The sequence below is a fragment of the Ovis canadensis genome, chromosome 2 (assembly GCF_042477335.2).
Source record: "Ovis canadensis isolate MfBH-ARS-UI-01 breed Bighorn chromosome 2, ARS-UI_OviCan_v2, whole genome shotgun sequence".
In the NCBI taxonomy this organism is placed as follows: Eukaryota; Metazoa; Chordata; class Mammalia; order Artiodactyla; family Bovidae; genus Ovis; species Ovis canadensis.
Genome location: NC_091246.1, coordinates 88,275,361 through 88,294,129, shown reverse-complemented (window position 1 = coordinate 88,294,129; position 18,769 = coordinate 88,275,361). Strand labels below are relative to the sequence as shown.

The window sequence follows — 18,769 nt, the reverse complement described above, 5'->3', positions numbered from 1 at the left end:
AACTTGAAGGTGGTAAGGGATTTAGTCAAGGGGATATCTAGAAGAGCACTTTGAAGAAAAGGAACAGCCAGGGCAAAGACCGTATGGTGCGAGGACTGCCTAATATGCTCCAGGGGTAGCACAAGCCAGCACAGCTGGAGCAGAGTGAGCAAAGGTGAAAGAAGTCGAAAATGAGATCAGAGAGCAGAGGGACAGAAGTGCTTGCAAAGGACCTTGCAAGGACTCCAGATTTCCTCCAGTGAAAACTGACTATCTTCCATTCAACAAAAGGTATGTTACACCTCCAACTATGTAAGAAATTTCAGAATAAAACTACTGAACAACAAAATACAACATCTTTATCTTCGACTTTTTCGGCACAATCAAAAATACAGTCAATTTCACAAAAATACTCACTGGTTCCACCAATTCTTGCTATAGGGCTCCATAAACTCCTCAATAATCTTTGATATTAAAATCATTCTCCTTTTGCAGAATTTATCCTATCACCATTCTTTTCAATTTTCTTCTCTTTAAATAAGTTGCCTTACTATCAAATCCTCATTTATCAATAGTCTTGCAAGCAACATCAGTTACATAAATTTCAAGCAACCTTGCATTTTAATAAGATTTCCAAGTTCACATTGCAAGAGACTAAACTACAAAGATTCAGAGACAGGGCAGCAGATAATCCCTAAAGTTTTATAGGAAGGAATATCTGAGTGGGAACTTTCTAAAACTAGTCAGTTTATTAACAAATATTTTCATGTTATAACTACTTTTGCTTTCACGTGCAACTGGGGAGGTTTGGAATAATTAGTATATAACAAGGATCTTTGCTCCCCCGTGAACCATCTCAAATAGTTATTAGTGTTTTCAGTCCTAGCAGCATTTCTTTGACCAGATTAAGATCTTGGAGACATACCCCATTTGTCGATTCAACAAGTATTTACTAAGTGTTTACTCCATGCTATTTAACTATAATAAGTGCTGAGGACATAGGAGTGAAAAAGAGACCTAGATCTTTACCTGCATGACAGTAAAATGGGGAAGGGAAGAGAGAAGAGTCAACCATTTTAAATTAAACAAATAATGGAAGATAGAGAAATGGAACATCCAAAATTCAACATTATGGACCTATAAAGCCCTAATGATCAGACCTCTTTCTAATTGCAATGGGATGCCATCAAGAGGTTTTAAAACAGGAGAGGACTTATATTTTTATTTATGCTTTTCACAATAGCAAAGCATTTGTACATTATTCAATTTTACAATCACCTAGATTTTCCTGTACGTTACTGGCCCACAGTGATTAACAGTTCAAATTGGGAGAAATTAGTCATGCCCACAATTTTAGGGCAGCTGAAACTGACTAAAGCTTCTCATTTAATACAGTAAGCTTCATTCACAAGTTCTATTTTTATGTAAACATATAGCTTCTCTGAAGAACTCCAAGATATGAAAAATTAGAAACTGAAATTTTCTCTCAATACAAATTACTTTTTTTCTTTATATTATCTCTTTGCCATTCTATTACATTTATGTTAAACATTTAGTGGTAATTTCAAAGTTGCTTTCATTGAAGGAAATGTCCCTTCAGAGTAAAAATTCTCTCAAAAATTCTGTACTAAAAAGAAAATTCTATACTTACAGCTACAACAGCTTCAGCTACTCCAGTCAACACAGCTGGCCTCAGAGAATGCAGCAAAATCTTACTCTCAAGTAAAACAAAGAGCAGGAGTGTTGCACAATTCTCAGGACCCAGATTCATTAACAAGGTGCTGAAGTTAGCTCCACTAGAAAAGGAGAGAAAAGAGTATGAACTATTTCGCCAAAAGGTATTAAGATTTGCTTATTAAATTATTTTCTGAATATTAATAAGTTGAGAATATTAACCTCAAGTCCTGATTTAGGGCCTGATTAAGTTTTCATCACTAAAAACTAGCAAAGTTAACGAGATGGTGTAACAGAATGATTCAAACTCATCCTTCGGAAACAAAGGGGCATTTATCAGGAAAGATCTTCCTAAAGAACAGCTGTTTGCTGCTAAGTCATTTCAGTCGTGTCCGACTCTGTGCGACCCCATAGATGGCAGCTCAAAAGAAAGAAGGTAGGGGTTGGTGGGGAGACAACATTTGCAAAGTTCCTGAGGCAAGAAAAACCATCTGCCACGTTCAAGGAATTGAAATAAACATATTGTGACTAAAGCATAGGAAAGAAAGGGGTGAATACAGTAAGAGGTTATGCCCCAAATAAAAATATTTGCATTCTCCAACAATTTTATACTAGCATTCTCAAAAAGACACACTGCAGTGTGAATAAAAAACTGAAAAACAAGAGCAAAAAGGTGCCAATTAAGAGGTTCATAATGAAATAGTTCAGGTAAAAGACCATGCGAAGCCTGGACTAGCAATGCAGAAGAAGAGAACCTAATAGATTCAAGACAGTTTAGAAGGTAAAGTCAGTTCACCTGAAATATTTAGTAATAAACTGGATATGGGGAGGGGAGATGAGAGGAAGAGGGAAATACTCCCTACATGTGATCTTTCAACTCTCTTTAAGTGTTTCATTTTTAAAATGGTGAATGACCTCTGCCATCCAACCAGCTATCAAACTTAGAAACATTAAGGCTATTCTCAGTTTGTAAAAATAGCACAGCTCTATTATGCTCTTAAAATATTTTAAAGTATTCTGACCCAAGTGAATAAATCTATTATTTTATATACCATTAATTACCTTAGTGGTAAAGGTGTAGAAACTGGTTGTGATAATATTAATGCATCGTGGACTGACAGCTTAAAAAAAGAAAAAATATGATAAATTAACAAAGCCAGTTTTGAAACCTAAATATTTATATCAAGGGTAAAATGGAAAACTGTTTAATATGCAGACTGATACAGTTTTGGAACCATGTACTAAAATATAAAACAACAGCTGTATTTTCTTAGAAGTATATAGTTCTTTATAATTACATGATCAAATCAAATGAATTTTGATTCAGTTAGTCAATTAAAATACAATTATTTTTAAAAAGTAACTGCTTTTTAAAAGCCTTTTATATACTAACTCTATATTTGGCAACTACTTATTATGTATTAACACTTGCTGAACTAAAATACATTCAAGATTAATACCTGACTATCCTATATAAGGTTGGTAATTATCTTAGAAAAAATGTTTAAATAGCTTGCCTCTATAGATCAGACTCAAAGTGCCAGTCTACAAACTGTTCATCGGTCTAGGAAGAAATAGTATATATAGAGAAACTGATTTAGAAACTTTTATGGCAATTTGACATTGCTCTCATATCCAATTACATTATCAGTGAACTCATGTCTTTGGACAGAGTATAGACCTGTTCAAGTCTATACTGACTGTTTATGTCACAAGCTATATGCTTATATAGGTCTGCCATCGCCTGGAAATAAAAAAGAAACTGGTCCTTTAACAAAGACAGTTTGAAGAGCACTATTACAGACAACTTTACTTATGCCCTCCAACCATACTGATTTCACATTTAATATTTACTAAGTCACTCTGATATTAAAAACTTGCCCTCAACATAATTCTGGGTTTTATGTTATTAAAATCAGCTACATAAATTTAGGCCACAAATGGATCAATGATGATGTCATGAACAAGTATTATAATTATTACAATTCTGTATACCCTAAGTACAAAAAAACAGTACTAAAGAGTATTCGCTAAACATGCAAAATATAAGAATTCAAGGACTTAATGGATGCATCTTGCTCCACCTCAAACCCAAACGGCCATAGAGTCCACAATGCAATGACTGAAGTGAACATATGCAGCGCTCCCCTCAAACATATTCTTTTTTGATTACCTGTACCAGGATTCTTGGTCTTTGAGGTGAAGGAAAAGGGATGTTTTGCATAAAATGTGAAATGTGCCTAGAAAAAAATTTTGAAATAAAGACAATTACTTTTCTAAAATACTTCATGGATTTTACCAGATCTTAAATATAATTTATCATCCTGGATTTGACAAAGCCACTTACCTAAAACTTAATAAACAAAAGTCAATGTGCCATTAGAAGTCAGAAAACATGTGACTTTAAAAAGACAGTGACTCCACATCTATTTTTCTGGCTCACAAAACATTTCCATGACAAAGAGAATTACAAATTGAAGGGAAAACATGTAGAGGTCAGTCAACACTAAAACCAAAACCTTACTTTAGTATCAATCAAAGGAAGTGAAAGTCACTCAGTCCTGTCCGACTCTTTTCGACCCCGTGGACTGTAGCCTACCAGGCTCCTCCATCCATGGGATTTTCCAGGCAAGAGTACTGGAGTGGGCTGCCATTTCCTTCTCCAGGGGAGCTTCCCAACCCAGGGATCAAACCTGGGTCTCTCACATTGTAGGCAGACGCTTTTACCATCTGAGCCACCAGGGAAGTCTCAACTACCTCACCCTTAATTTCTACATCAGTTTAGAGGTGTTTTAACTTGAAATGGTCATTTGGATTGGTTGGGGTATATGTGCATCAACAGCTATTTTTCTCTTGGTTATTCGAGAATGAGCAGGAAGAACACACACAGTGCAACGCGTATCTTTCTTCCTTAGATGAATTCTCAAAAGAATTCTCACACTTTTATGTGATCGTTCTCACCACCACTCCTCAGTTTTAAATTTGAAGTCAGGGATTCTGTGAAGAAGCGAGCAAGTAAAAAGTAGGATGACTGTGCTTCTCCTTCCCTTTCAACTCTATGCAAAGTTAGGTGAACAATGAAATGTACATATATACATCCAATTTTTCCATCAGACACCCTTCAAATCATTATACATACTTCTCAATGGGAAGAGGATGTGGTCCAGACACAGAAAGTTTGTAGATAAACATGAGAAATTTTCTAAAAGCTTCAAAAAAAGGCCAGTGCGAGAGTAAACAAATGCATTTGTTTGAATTGATGGATTTAGAGACCATTTTTCTCTCCACAGGTGTCAACAGGCCCAGGTGCATAAGCTGTTTTTCTGTTAGAAGTTCTCGAGAGTAAGGCTCATAAAACTGGATTGCAGCTCCATATACCTACAGAGTAAAACAATTTCATGGTAAAATTTGAGTGTTTTTTAAAACTTAATTTCTCTTTCTCGATTCCAAAAGAAATATTTGCTTAGAGTACATATGACAGATAAATGAAAAAAAAAATCTCAAGCATTGCTGATGGGAATATAAAATGGTTGCAGCTATGGTAGAAAACAGTTGGCAGCTCCTCCAAAAGTTAAACAATTACCATGATTCACCTACGTATATACTCAAAACAATAGAAAGCAGGGACTCAAATATTTGTACACCAATGTTCATAGCAGCATTATTCACAATAACCAAAAAAAAAGGAAACAACCCAAATGTCCACCAACAAATGAACAGATATACAAAATGTGGTATAGTCGTCCTTCAGTATTTAAGGGTGGTTGCCTCCAGAACCCCCAGAGGATACCAAGATCCATGAATGCTCAAGTTCCTTATACAAAATGTATGAGTAGTACAATCAGCCCTCCAGATCCACAGGTTTGGTATCCATATATACAGTGGGCTGACTGTACATATTCATGAAAAGAAGGGAAGCAAAAAGCAAAGGGGAAAAGGAAAGATACACCGATTTGAATAATGTCATATACTCATATGTATTATTCATCCCTAACAAGGAATCAAATTCTGAAAAATACTGCAACATAGACAAACCTTGACAACATTATGCTAAGTGAAACAAGCTAGACACATGAAGACAAATATTATATGATTCCATTTATATATGCTACCTAGAATAGACAAACTGGTAGAGACAGATAGTAGAAAAGAGGGACATACGGTAGGATTAGAAGAAGCTTCTGTTTCAAGTGATGAAAAAGTTCTGAAAATGATAAGTGATACTTTTATAAGTCTTGTAACTGAGAATAGATAAATGACACTTTTATAAATCTTCTAACACTATATATATGTGTGTGTGTATGTATATACATGTGTATATATGTCATAGTTATGTCTTTGTGAATTACATCATATTTGCTCTTTAATTTACAGATACAAACAACACTCTCGGATACAATTATTTCAAAGGCATCTCAAGGGTTTTTAACAAGCAGTATGACAAAAGTATCTCAAAGAGGCTCTGTTGTTCTCTACTAGTTCAAGGTATATTTGGTAACTCAACTGTTTGAAGATCTTTAAAAATTCATTTTTATTTACTGCTTTCAAAGTAATAAACTATAAATGATTATTAAGCTAGAAAGTTAGCTTACTTGTAAGCAATCCAGTCAATGCATTATTGGCCTTCATTCACTGAGTATTTTACTATGTTCCAGACACTGTGCTGGACACTTAACCCTAGCTACCATCTTACAGTGGTTGAAAGCATGAAGGCTGCTCATGGACAGAGATGCATTTGTGTTTGCTTCATAAAAGTCAGCCTCTGTCAGTTACACTTTTCAATAAAATTGAGTATTCTATCAAATATCCTATGAAAGGTTTCAATTTTTAAATTTCCACGAGATCTGTAGTTTTATTCACTTATTTCCTAATTTTTTTTTGCCATTTCTTTTTTATTTTAAACCATTATTCTTGTCATTACTACTATTTATACATGTTTTGAGTTTTTGGAACCTACAAATATCCATGTGCTTTGGAGAATATATACACTCATTTCTCCTGGGATATGCTCAGGTGTATAACTGTTGGGCCACAGAGTTATCTCTTATACTGTTGACAACATAGAAGTTCTTTAAATATTCTGAATACAAGACCCTTGTGGAAGACATATTGTATCACATGACCTTCTCCTTTTCCACCCTTTTTTTTCCATTTTCACCTTCTTAAAGGTACCTTTGAACGAACAGGTGTCCTTAACTTCGATAAGGTCCTATTATTCACCTTTTCTCTCATGGCTAGTGCTACGTCTTTCCTTTCTGGATGGTTTTTGTCTTTGGTATTCCATGGTTTTACTAGAACATGAAAGTAAGTGGTTCTACATATATATATATATATGTATTTGTATATATGTATTTTTTTTTCCTCCTTAAGATTCAGAGTACATCTTTAACCTGAAAACTCAATTTTTCATCAACCCTGGAAAACTCTCAATCAGCCACTAGCTCTTAAAATGCTGCCTCTCCTCTTTCTTATCTCTCCTTCTGGATTATTAAGTATCTATTGGTCTTTTTTATTCTATTCTCTACACTTTAAAACTCCTTTTATGTTTTCCTGTGCCACATTGGAGGTAACTTATTTTTCACTTCATTAATTCTTCCTTCATGCATGACTGACCTGCTGTTTAAGCCACTGATTAAATTTTTCGTTTTAAGGATCATATTTTGCATTTCTGCGGCTTCTGCTAAGTCACTTCAGTCATATCCGACTCTGTGTAACCCCATAGACAGCAGCCCACCAGGCTCCCCCGTCCCTAGGGTTCTCCAGGCAAGAACACTGGAGTGGGTTGCCATTTCCTTCTCCAATGCATGAAAGTGAAAAGTGAAAGGGAAGTCGCTCAGTCGTGTCCGACTCTTAGCGACCCCATGGACTGCAGCCCACCAGGCTCCTCCATCCATGGGATTTTCCAGGCAAGAGTACTGGAGTGGGGTGCCATCGCCTTCTCCGATTTTGCATTTCTAGACACTTCTTTTTCCAACCTGTCTACTCATTTTTCAAAATATCCTGTTCTTTCTTTGATGTGTTGAGCTTTTCTCTTAGGTCTTCAATATTTCAACTATATATTCCATTTATAATACCTTTGATATTATCACTCTATCATTTCAATATCTTAAAGGTATAATCCAGGTCTGTATCTTATTGATTCTTCCTATGGTACCTATGTCTTCTATCTTTTACTAGAATCTCATCTTGAGTCCTGGGTTTTGGCTGTATCTCTCCAGAGACTTTATATTTGCTCCTAAGAACAATCGAGTGGTATTAGTATCCTGATTCCAATCTTCATGTTGACTTCTCACTTTGGGCATTATAGTACAAAATTTAAATTAAAAATGTATTGTGTCTGAATAGGATCCTAACATTCAAATAAGATATCTCATATTAAACAGTCTGTGGATTAAAAACATGGGCAAAATTGGTTTAATAAAAGGAAAACATATACCTTTTCAGCAGAAGAAGCTGTGAGAACAAAAGTTGAGAAAACTGGAAGTGGGTATTTGCTTTGGGGATCCCAACATTCAATAGTAGCTCCCATCGGAAGGCAGAAGAGAGGGACACATTCTGAGAGTGGAAACGACTCATAGTCCTCTTCTGGATATCTAAAAATTAAACCTTTTGGAGAAAGAAGATAATGATTATTTATCCATTGACTCCTTATTTTTTCTCTTTATTTTTCACTCTTTGGCTGCACTGCACAACTTGTGGGATCTCAGTTCCCGGATCAGGGGATGAACCCAGGCCCACCGCAGTGCAAGTGCACAGTCCTAACCACTGGACTACCAGGCAACTTGACAACTTTTTTTTTAACTTTTAAATAGTTATTTTAAAATAGTTATTAGTATATAGAACATAATAGGATATTTTAATAGCAAATTTTATATGTGAAATATTTATGTGTGAAATTTCAAGATCAACTTTTCTCTTGTCATATCAGAAATGAGAATAACAAATTTAACATTTATTTTTACTCATGGACTTAGAGTTCACTATAACACTAAATGTATTAAATATACTAGTTAAAACTCTATTTAACAGAACCATTAATTTATGTTTCCTGTATACTGCCAACGTCTTAGAGAATGCAGGAGACATTGAGGGAAATTTACCAACTATTTCAGTTAGCCTCCTATAAAAAAAATAATAATAAACTCAGGGAAGGGACAGTATTGCTAAGGCAGCAGAAATTATCTTAGCCCCTAAACTTATTTTGAGAGAGCAGCAGTGTAAAATGAATGCAAGATGAAAAGTAAATGAGATAGAAACTCTTGTGACTAAGTACAAAGTATGAGAGATCAAGAAAGCAGGAGGAAGGGGGCACTCTGAGAAGCCTAACAAAGCCTCCTCAGAATAAAACAGCTACGTGGTATCTCTAATATCTCTAATATGCAGACACTTCTAGGTTAAACATTTGAAAATCAGTAGCTGAATTTTTAAGTCCAAATTCAGTCTCCAAAACTCTTTATTCTAATATGTATGTCTTATATCAAACGCCTGAACAGTTTCACAAAACTTGTTTCTATAAGTTAATTCTGTAAGTTTAAGTGACACACGTCAAAAAAAATTTTAAGGAAATCACATATAATCAACACACTACAGCAATATTAACAGTATTACATTTTAAAGTGATATTGAAATTTATAACTGTCAGTTGCTGCCTTTATTTTCATGTTATAAATTAAATGGTTTGATTCATTAATATGGATGTCTTTATGAGGACAATTAAGAGTTCTCATATATGGATCTGCTTGACTTCCCTGAAGTAAAACCTTATTCCAAAAATTGTGCATGACAAAAAGTAATGACACTGCTTCTTTTCACCAAGAAGTATTCCAGTATCTCTTCTATTTACAGCTGAAGCATACCTGTATTTTCACTTTTTATCCCACCATACCAGTGGGATGAAGAGGTCACACTTAAATCTTTACAGCCCTTGACACTTTACTGTGCAGTAAGAATGTGACGATAGATTTCTCAAACACTTCATGGCAGAAAAGGTTCTCAGGCCCTCCTCTCTTCCATATAGCTGATTCTTTGCAACAAGGGAAAAAGGAAGCAAGTCCACCTCTCATGGCAAGTAACATGTGGTTTCAAATCAGACACACAGAGATAAGAGAAGGAGATATATAAGAAGTAAAGATGCAGTTTGACACCTTTCTGATTGTCAAAATATAAAAAGGTCAGAGAGTAAGCATTTTCCACGCAACTATTAAATCTATTAGTGTAGACTAACAATTCGAATGTTTATTCCACAAACGCTTGTTTGGAATAAAATTTTCTGTTCAATTAACAGTGTATTTTTGTTGGTAAGGGGTAATATTAATATATCCTGTAGTATGAATTTAAGAAAACTTATGTCTTTACATGCTAAAGTTATAATTAATTCAATTTATGAATAGATCAATTTCACAAACTGTATAAGGGAGCAAACACTGTCTCTTCTAACCAAATGTTAGTGTGTAACAATTCCTATAGTAATAGAAACCTTTTTTTTTTTTTTCAAATTTACTTACCAGCTTTATATGCTATAGCATTAGAAGCAGGCACAGACTTCTTATAGCACAGAAACACACTGGAACCCCACTGTAAAATATAAATTAGGTTTTAAAAAGATAAAAGAGTGAAAGTCAATTTATTTTGTCAAATGTCTTCTAAAGATTTTGATTATTTCTTCAGGGAAGTCTACTTAAAACATGTTTATCAAACGGACTGTATAGTATACAATGTAACAAAGCATGAAACTGAAAACACTAAAAGAAAAGGAGTAATAAAAAAAACATTGCCACAAAAATTAAACTGATGTGAGGTTTGTTTCAAAAAGTTTAGAACTCTGTAATCATACAGAGGCTGCCTCTATTTGAAAGAAATAGCACAAAATGGAGTGGATGCTGAGCCCAAACTAGGGAAGACTGGGGCCACTAGATGCTATGAAGTCATTATCTTCAGTGTCAAACTGTTCTTGACTAACAGCCTTGGGTGCATCAGTCAGCTCTGACTATATCATTTAGGCTTTCAGTTTGATTTAAAATATTTTTCAAAATAAACATAATTCAACATAAACACAACTCAAAATAAACATAACTTTAGGGTCATAAAAAACTATAAATCTAATGCATATGTTATATTTTTCTTTTTCACTACAACCGTTTTAAAATAAGCATGAAAACTACAATATCTAAGATAATTAAATAAATATAAGCAGTATCTCAACCCAGTCTCCCTGAAGTTGTCCTTGAGAAGACAACACTGAAACCCAAAAGCTAGTAAAATCTGTACCTTAGTGCGATGTATTAGCACATATCAAGAAAAAAAAAAATCCCTTACTTTAAATATCTATTTTGTGGATGAACTTATTCTAAAACATCAGATAGCTAAGGATTTTTTAAGTTATAATGAACCATAAAAATTAGAAGGCTAAAATTTCTTTTTTTTAAATCATGAAAATATAAACTGAGAGTAAATATTAAGCCAAATGATAAAGAGGAATCCAAAAAATTTTTCTTAATTTTCATATGAAATTTCAGAAATGAAACTTTATTCTTACCATTCCACAATTTAAGTTTTTATCAACTTTGCAGAAAGTATGGGGAGGGGTTTCTCCCTTACTGGTTACAATAACACAGATGTCAGTTACAGCCAAAGAATTCTGGGGCCGAATTAAAGGAGCCCTTCGATAAGTGATAAAGATTCTTTGTGAAGTAGTTGAACTATTGTTGACATTGGCACAGCGACCATAGGGTGTGGCTTGGATCACTTCACATCCTGGAATAAGCCTTTCTTTCCCATCATATAAAACTCTGTATGGAAGGGAAGAAAAAAAATTGACATGTAAACTTATGTCAGGTTAACAGTACTTTTTTCTCCTTGATAACAAAATAGATATCTTTTGGTCTCCCCTGTTGTTTCCCAAAACTTAATTACAAACCAAAACTAAAAGTATTACTTTGGGAATTATAAATCTCTTAACTACTATTTTTTAACAGAACACAATTTAAGAAGTGTAAATAGATCAAACAATTTTTGTTTTTATTGCTTATTATAAGAAACATGAAACAAAAGAGAGGCACTACTCCAACCATCCTCAGGTCAATTCTTAGAAGTTTTATCTAATATTCAGATGTTTCCACAAAACTTACTTTTCATAATTCTCCTCAAAATTTTCCCTTTAAAAATTCCTCGACTGAAACTATAAAACACTGTTTAAAGACATTACAGATGAGCTAATAAATAAAAAGGGCTTTCCCTGATGGCTCAGCAGGACAGAGCCTGTAATGCAGGAAATGCAGGTTCAACCCCTGGGCTGGGATGAGCCCCTGGAGTAAGAAATGGCAACCCACTCTAGTGTACCTGGGAAATAGCAGGGACAGAGAAGCCTAGCAGGCTACAGTTCATGGGTTCACAAAGAATCGGACATGACTCAGCAATAATCAAAAACAACAATAAATAAAACGCCATCTCATGGTCATGGATTAAGATGACTTAGTATTGGTTAGATATCAACTTTCTGGAAACAGATCTATAGGGTCAACACAATTATGATCTAAATCCTAGCTGCTGCTGCCTGCTTTTGTTAAATGAGTTCAGGGCTTCACAAACCCTCATCACATAACCTAACTAGCTCCTTAAAAATATACTTTCACTACAGCTTTTTGTTCTTTTATGTTTAGTAAACTTAACCTGATAAATACAAACGAAATCACATTTCAGGCTCTAATGCCTTCATTTCAATATTGTTTTGAAAGGAAAAAATCTAATGACTCAGTACAATGCAGAGAAATTCAGTAAGAATGGAGAGAGGTACATATCTTATTACACTTGACTTTGAAGTAACAAATAATAACAGAACCATCAAGGATTTTAAAATTTCTATTCCTGTGCACCTTAAATAAATTTTATTCCCTTCACTACAGCAAAAGAAAGTCACCATACCCAATGTCAGTAAGGGGTGGTTTCTCTCTCCCTCTCTTGTAACAGAGAAACAGTTCTGGGCTTTTCAGACTTCCATAGTTCAAGTTTGCCTGGAGACCTGATGGAGTGGCTTCAACACAGGTGTAACCTTCAGGTACTGTTTCCCCAACTGATTTGTTAATAACTGCAATGTCTGTAATTGGAGCTTTAGGTCCAGTTGACTTAGTATCTAAACGATTTATTTCTTGATCCAGAAGAGTAGATGTATCAGTGAGACCTGCCACAACAAAGTAGTCCACCACTCTTGGCCCTTTGTTTTCTATCATGGCTGCTACTAGGTTTCCTGGAAGAGAGCGAGAGAAAGAGAAAAAAAAATACATCGATTAAATGAAATGTCTTACCCTAACTCACTAAATTAAAATACTCCTGAGTTAACAATAATTGACCAGCCGCTTCCCAGTGGGATTTACAGTCAAACTGTTGTCATTCTGTAGAAGCTTGTTGTTATATAGCATTTAATCAGTTTTTCACCTCCTACAAAGTAGAAGTTTACAGCACAAATTCATTTGTAAGACAACTATGATTCTATCATATGCCTAAGGTCCTGTAAAGGATAATCAAACTATCGCAGGTGGGCAGTGGCGTTTTCCTTTCAGCAAAATGCATACACACATGTATGAACTAATGCACGCACACACAAATGAACAAAATGCACACAAACACACGAACAAACTGCACACTATTTTAAAAAACCATTCTAAGTTACAGAATTCTTAGAGCTAAACTTTACATTTACACAAATGAACTGAGTTCTTCATGAATTATTCAAGGTCTAACAAAAAAAAATAAAGATACTAGTAATAAATATAATTGGGCTTCCCTGGTGGCTCAGTGGTAAAGAACCGCCTGCAACGCAAGAGACACGGGTTCAATCCCTGCGTGGGGAAGAGTCCCTGGAAAAGGAAATGGCAACCTACTCCAGAGTTTTTGCCTGGGAAATCTCATGGACAGAGGAGCCATGAAGTCATAAAGAGTTGGACAGGACTTAGCAACTAAACAACAACAAAAAGCAATAAAAATAATTAAGCCAGTCTCTTAACCCAATCAGGAATATGCCCCTATGGGTAAAAAACTGAGTAAACACTGGGTAAACTAAGTGTTTAAGGGTCAAAAGTGAGTATGTTTAAGTTCAGTTCAGTTCAGTTGCTCAGTCGTGTCTGACTCTTTGAGACCCTATGAACCGCAGCATGCCAGGCCTCCCTGTCTATCACCAACTCCTGGAGTTCACTCAGACTCATGTCCATGTCGGTGATGCCATCCAGCCATCTGATCCTCTGTCGTCCCCTTCTTCTCCTGCCCCTCATCCCTCCCAGCATCAGTCTTTTCCAATGAGTCAACTCTTCACATGAGGTGGCCAAAGTACTGGAGTTTCAGCTTCAGCATCAGTCCTTTCAATGAACACCCAGGACTGACCACCTTTAGTATGGACTGGCTGGATCTCCTTGCAGTCCAAGGGACTCTCAAGAGTTTTCTCCAACACCACAGTTCAAAAGCATCAATTCTTCGGCGCTCAGCCTTCTTCACAGTCCAACTCTCACATTCATACATGACCACTGGAAAAACCATAGCCTTGACTAGGCGGACCTTTGTTGGCAAAGTAATGTCTCTGCTTTTGAATATACTATCTAGGTTGGTCATAACTTTTCTTCCAAGGAGTAAGCATCTTTTAATTTCATGGCTACAGTCACCATCTGCAGTGATTTTGGAGCCCAGAAAAGTAAAGTCTGACACTGTTTCCACTGTTTCCCCATCTATTTCCCATGAAGTGATGGGACCAGATGGCACGATCTTCGTTTTCTGAATGTTGAGCTTTAAGCCAACTTTTTTGCTCTCCTCTTTCACTTTCATCAAGAGACATTTTAGTTCCTCTTCACTTTCTGCCATAAGGGTGGTGTCAAACTACATATCTGAGGTTATTAGGGGTCATTAACTATTTAATATATAAATACCAGATACAGCATTAAAAAACTAACCAAAGAAGACAAAATTATATAAAATACATATTAAAAGACACAGGTAATACATGGTAGAAATCTAGAGAATATGAATGCTGAGTCAAGATTTCTATTATTTTTAAACTCAGCAACACTAAAAATAAAGTATCTGAGATCTTAAATATTTCTATGGATTGTATGTGCTTCTTCAAAACACTTTATTAAGGTATAATTTACATACAATAAAATGTACATATTTAAAGTGTACAATTTGCTAACTTTTCACAAATGCATACACCCATGAAACCATATCACAATCAAGATAGAGAATACATTCATCAACGTCCAAAATACTCTTGTACCCCTTCATCATCCCTCCCTTCCCAGGCAATGAGTGACCTGCTTTGTGTTATTATAGATTAGTTTCTAGAATTGATATACATCAAACTACACAGTGTATTCTTTTTTGGTCTGGCTTCTTTCACGCATTTATGTAATTATTCTGAGATTCGTCCACGTTAGTGTTTAAATCAACAGTTCATTCCTTTTTATTGCTGAGCAGTATTCCTCTGGCAGGCTGCAGTCTGTGGGGTGGAAAAGAGTCGGATATGACTTAGCAACTAAAACAATTAACAATTCCATGTCTGAATATACCACAAGACGCTTATCCATTCACCTACATTAATAAACATATGGGTTATTTTCAGCTTGGAGCTATTATTTATATAAAGAAAGCTAACATGAAAATCCATGTACAAGCCTAACAGACATATGCTTTCATTTATCTTAGTCAAATTTTAAGATGGAATGAATGGATCACCTGGTAGGTATATGCAATTCTTAAAAAGTGCCAAATAGCTTTCTAGAATGACTATATCATTTTACATTCCTATCATCAGTATTTGAGAGTTCCAGTAGTTCCATATCCTTTCCAACACTCTAGAAGGTCAGTCTTTTTAATTTAGACTACATTCTATTATGCCTGTAGTGATACTTAGCTATAGATGTAATTTGCATCTTTCTAATAACTGGTGATGCTGACCACCTTTTCATGTGCTTATTCTCCATCTATATATTACCCTTTTCATGTATTATTGGATTCTACTTGCTAAAATTTTGTTTGAAATTTTACATTTGTTAATGAGGGATACCAGTCTATAGTTCTTCACCCCCGCCCCCTGCCTTATACTGTCTTTAACTGATTTTGATATCAAGGTAATATGACAGTACTGATGTTGAAGCTAAAACTCCAATAATTTGGCCACCTGATGCAAAGAGCTGACTCATTTGAAAAGACCCTGCTGCTGGGAAATCTTGAGGGCAAGAGGAGAAGGGGACAACAGAGGATGAGATGGTTGGATGGCATCACCGACTCGATGGACATGAGTTTGGGTAAACTCCGAGAGTTGGTGATGGACAGGGAGGCCTGGTGAGCTGAAGTCCACGGGGTCACAAAGAATTGGACACGACTGAGCGAATGAACTGAACTGAATGTGATAGTCCCACAGAATGACTTGAGAAAACTTTCTCTTTCAGTTTTCAAGAATTTGTATAGAATTGTTAATTTTTTCCATCATCCAGGTCTAGAGTTTACTTTGAGAGTATACTGTAAACTATAAATTCATTTCTTTTAACATGTAGGGCAATTCAGGTTACCTATTTCTTCTTGAGTAAACTTTCACAGTTTGTAGTTTCACAGTTTGTATCAAATCTTCATCCATTCAGGCTGCTATACCAGAATATCATAGGTTGGGTGACTTATAAACAACAAAAACTTATTTCTCGAAGGTGGGTAATTTAAGATCACTGGTAGATTCAGTGTCTAGTAATGGCTAGCTTCCTAGGTCACTGAAGGCTGTCTTTTCACTGTAACCTCTCAGGGTGGAAAGGAGCAAAGGGTCTTCTTGGAGTCACTTTGAGAAAGACACTAAAACCCCTGATGAGGGTTGCATCCACATGACCAAAACACCTCCCAAAGCCCTACTTCCATATACATCACACTGGGGGTTACATTTTAACATAAGAACCGGGGGGACTTCCCAGTGGTCCAGTGGTTAAGAATTTTCCTTCCAATGCAGGGGATGCAGGTTCAATTCCTGGTCTGGGGACTAAGATCCCACAAGCCGCAGGACAGCAGAGCAACGAAACCATCAGGCCGCAAGCAAGACCCAATGCAGCCAAAACTTAAAATAAATAAATGAATAAATGAAGAACTGGGAGAGGGCATATGGCTGGGAATTTATCCATTTCATCTAAGTTGTGTAATTTACTTGCATAAAGTTTTTCATAATATCCCCTTATTCTCTTAGTATCTGTAGAATATGTAGTGATGCCACATTTCTCATTTATGATATCAATCACATCTGTGCCTTCTTTTTACCTGGTCAGTCTAGCTAGAAAATTGTCTATTTTATTGATCTTCTCTAAGAACCAGCTTTCAGTGTCACTGGTTTTTCTCTTTCTTGCTTGTCTATTTCATTGATTTCTATTTTGAACTTTATAACTTTCTTTCCTCTGTTTACATAGACTTTAATTTGCTCTATGTCTAGTTTCTTAAGGTCAGAGCTGAGGTCACTGAGATCTTTCTTTTCTAATGTATGAACTCAGAGCGAAAATGTTCCTCTCCAATATTGTCTTTGTGGCATCTCACGAACTCAGTTATGTCTTCTTCTTATACAGTTCAACGTATTTTAAAATTTCTCTTTCTTATTTTCTTTGACCAATGGGCTACATAATTTCCAAGAATATTTCGGTTACCGATTTCTAACTTAAATATACTATGCTTTGAGCATATACTACATACAACTTGCCGTCTTTTATTTCTATTGAGATTAGTTTTACAGCTAAGAATATAGTCTCTTTGGTAAATACAATGTACATTTTAGTGGAATGTATGTTCTATTTTTGCTGGAGAAAGGCCAAGAAGGTTATTAGTGTTATTCAAATCTATATATCTTTGCTAATTTTCTGCCTACTTGTTTAATTATTAACACGGTGTTACTGAAATCTCTGACTATAATTATACATCTATTGATGTCTCTCCTTTTAGTTCTATCAGTTTTTGCTTCATGTAATTTAAAGCTCTGCAGACATAACTATCTAGAATTACTATGTCCTTTTGATGAACAGACCCCTTTATCATTATGAAATGATATGCTTTATCTCTGGTAAAAATCAGTCTGTATTAACAAAAACTTTTGAAAAGTATTAAAATATTTATTAAAACTTATACAGTTAAATAATTAGACTTAATTTTCCAACTATAGGCAAGATACCCTTTCAGAATCAATTTCATTTCACCATACTATTTAGAATGGCATACATTTTAATAAATAAATATTCTTAATATCAACAGAATATTCAGTTCAGTTCAGTCGCTCAGTCGTGTCGAACTCTTTGTGACCCCATGAATACCACAGCACGCCAGGCCTCCCTGTCCATCACCAACTCCTGGAGTTCACTCAAACTCACGTCCATCGAGTCAGTGATGCCATCCAGCCATCTCATCCTCTGTCGTCCCCTTCTCCTCCTGCCCCCAATCCCTCCCAGCATCAGAGTCTTTTCCAATGAGTCAACTCTTCTCATGAGGTGGCCAAAGTATTGGAGTTTCAGCTTTAGCATCAGTCCTTCCAAAGAACACCCAGGACTGATCTCCTTTAGGATGGACTGGTTAGATTTACAAGGCTAAATGTGTTTACAAAATTCCTGTCACTGAAATAAAAAGATTTTTTAAAGGTTCAAAAATATCTGTTCCCTGGTATTCCAAACCATAGAGAATGAAAAACAAACATTGTTTAAACCACAATGAAACTAAAGTATTACCAAAGTTATCTGCTATAATTAAGGCCTTAGTGATTCCATATAAAAAGTATTATCAACATCAGTTATGCTGGCTGAATCATGGAATTACAAAATCAAAAAAGTAACTCATTTCAGATAAAGTCTGCTTCTTTTTAAGAATACAAAGCAATATAATTCCCCATAGTTGCACCTGCAACTGACAGTTTTGTAAGGAAGAAGGGATATAAAGAAAGGCTGAAAACAGAAATGCTTTAAAGGAGTCACAGAAGATATAAGCTGTCAGAACTAAAGAGAGAACACAGGCAGCCACTACTGGTCAAAGTCATCCAACTACTGCCAAACGGACTTGGTAAAATCCTTCTTGTCTTTTTTGAAGAGAAAACAGAAATAATTCAGATTCTGCCCCCCATCACCACACACCT

The 18,769-nt window shown here is 35.5% G+C and overlaps 1 protein-coding gene across 3 annotated transcripts in view; it reads right to left on the bottom strand.

Moving 5' to 3' along the window:
* Positions 1-18,769, bottom strand: part of DENND4C (DENN domain containing 4C) — a 112,769-nt gene that overhangs the window by 67,915 nt on the left and 26,085 nt on the right. For 2 of the 3 annotated variants that reach the window (XM_069576643.1, XM_069576644.1), the window contains exons 2-9: positions 12,574-12,895; positions 11,189-11,441; positions 10,158-10,227; positions 8,090-8,259; positions 4,793-5,031; positions 3,827-3,893; positions 2,716-2,774; positions 1,631-1,775 (exon numbers count right to left, since the gene is read on the bottom strand). In XM_069576643.1, coding sequence (XP_069432744.1) covers positions 1,631-1,775; positions 2,716-2,774; positions 3,827-3,893; positions 4,793-5,031; positions 8,090-8,259; positions 10,158-10,227; positions 11,189-11,441; positions 12,574-12,878 — 1,308 coding nt within the window. In that variant the 5' untranslated portion in view covers positions 12,879-12,895. Of the gene's footprint in view, positions 1-1,630; positions 1,776-2,715; positions 2,775-3,826; positions 3,894-4,792; positions 5,032-8,089; positions 8,260-9,509; positions 9,712-10,157; positions 10,228-11,188; positions 11,442-12,573; positions 12,896-18,769 lie in introns of those variants that run through there. The other variant, XM_069576645.1, reaches the window with a different exon arrangement.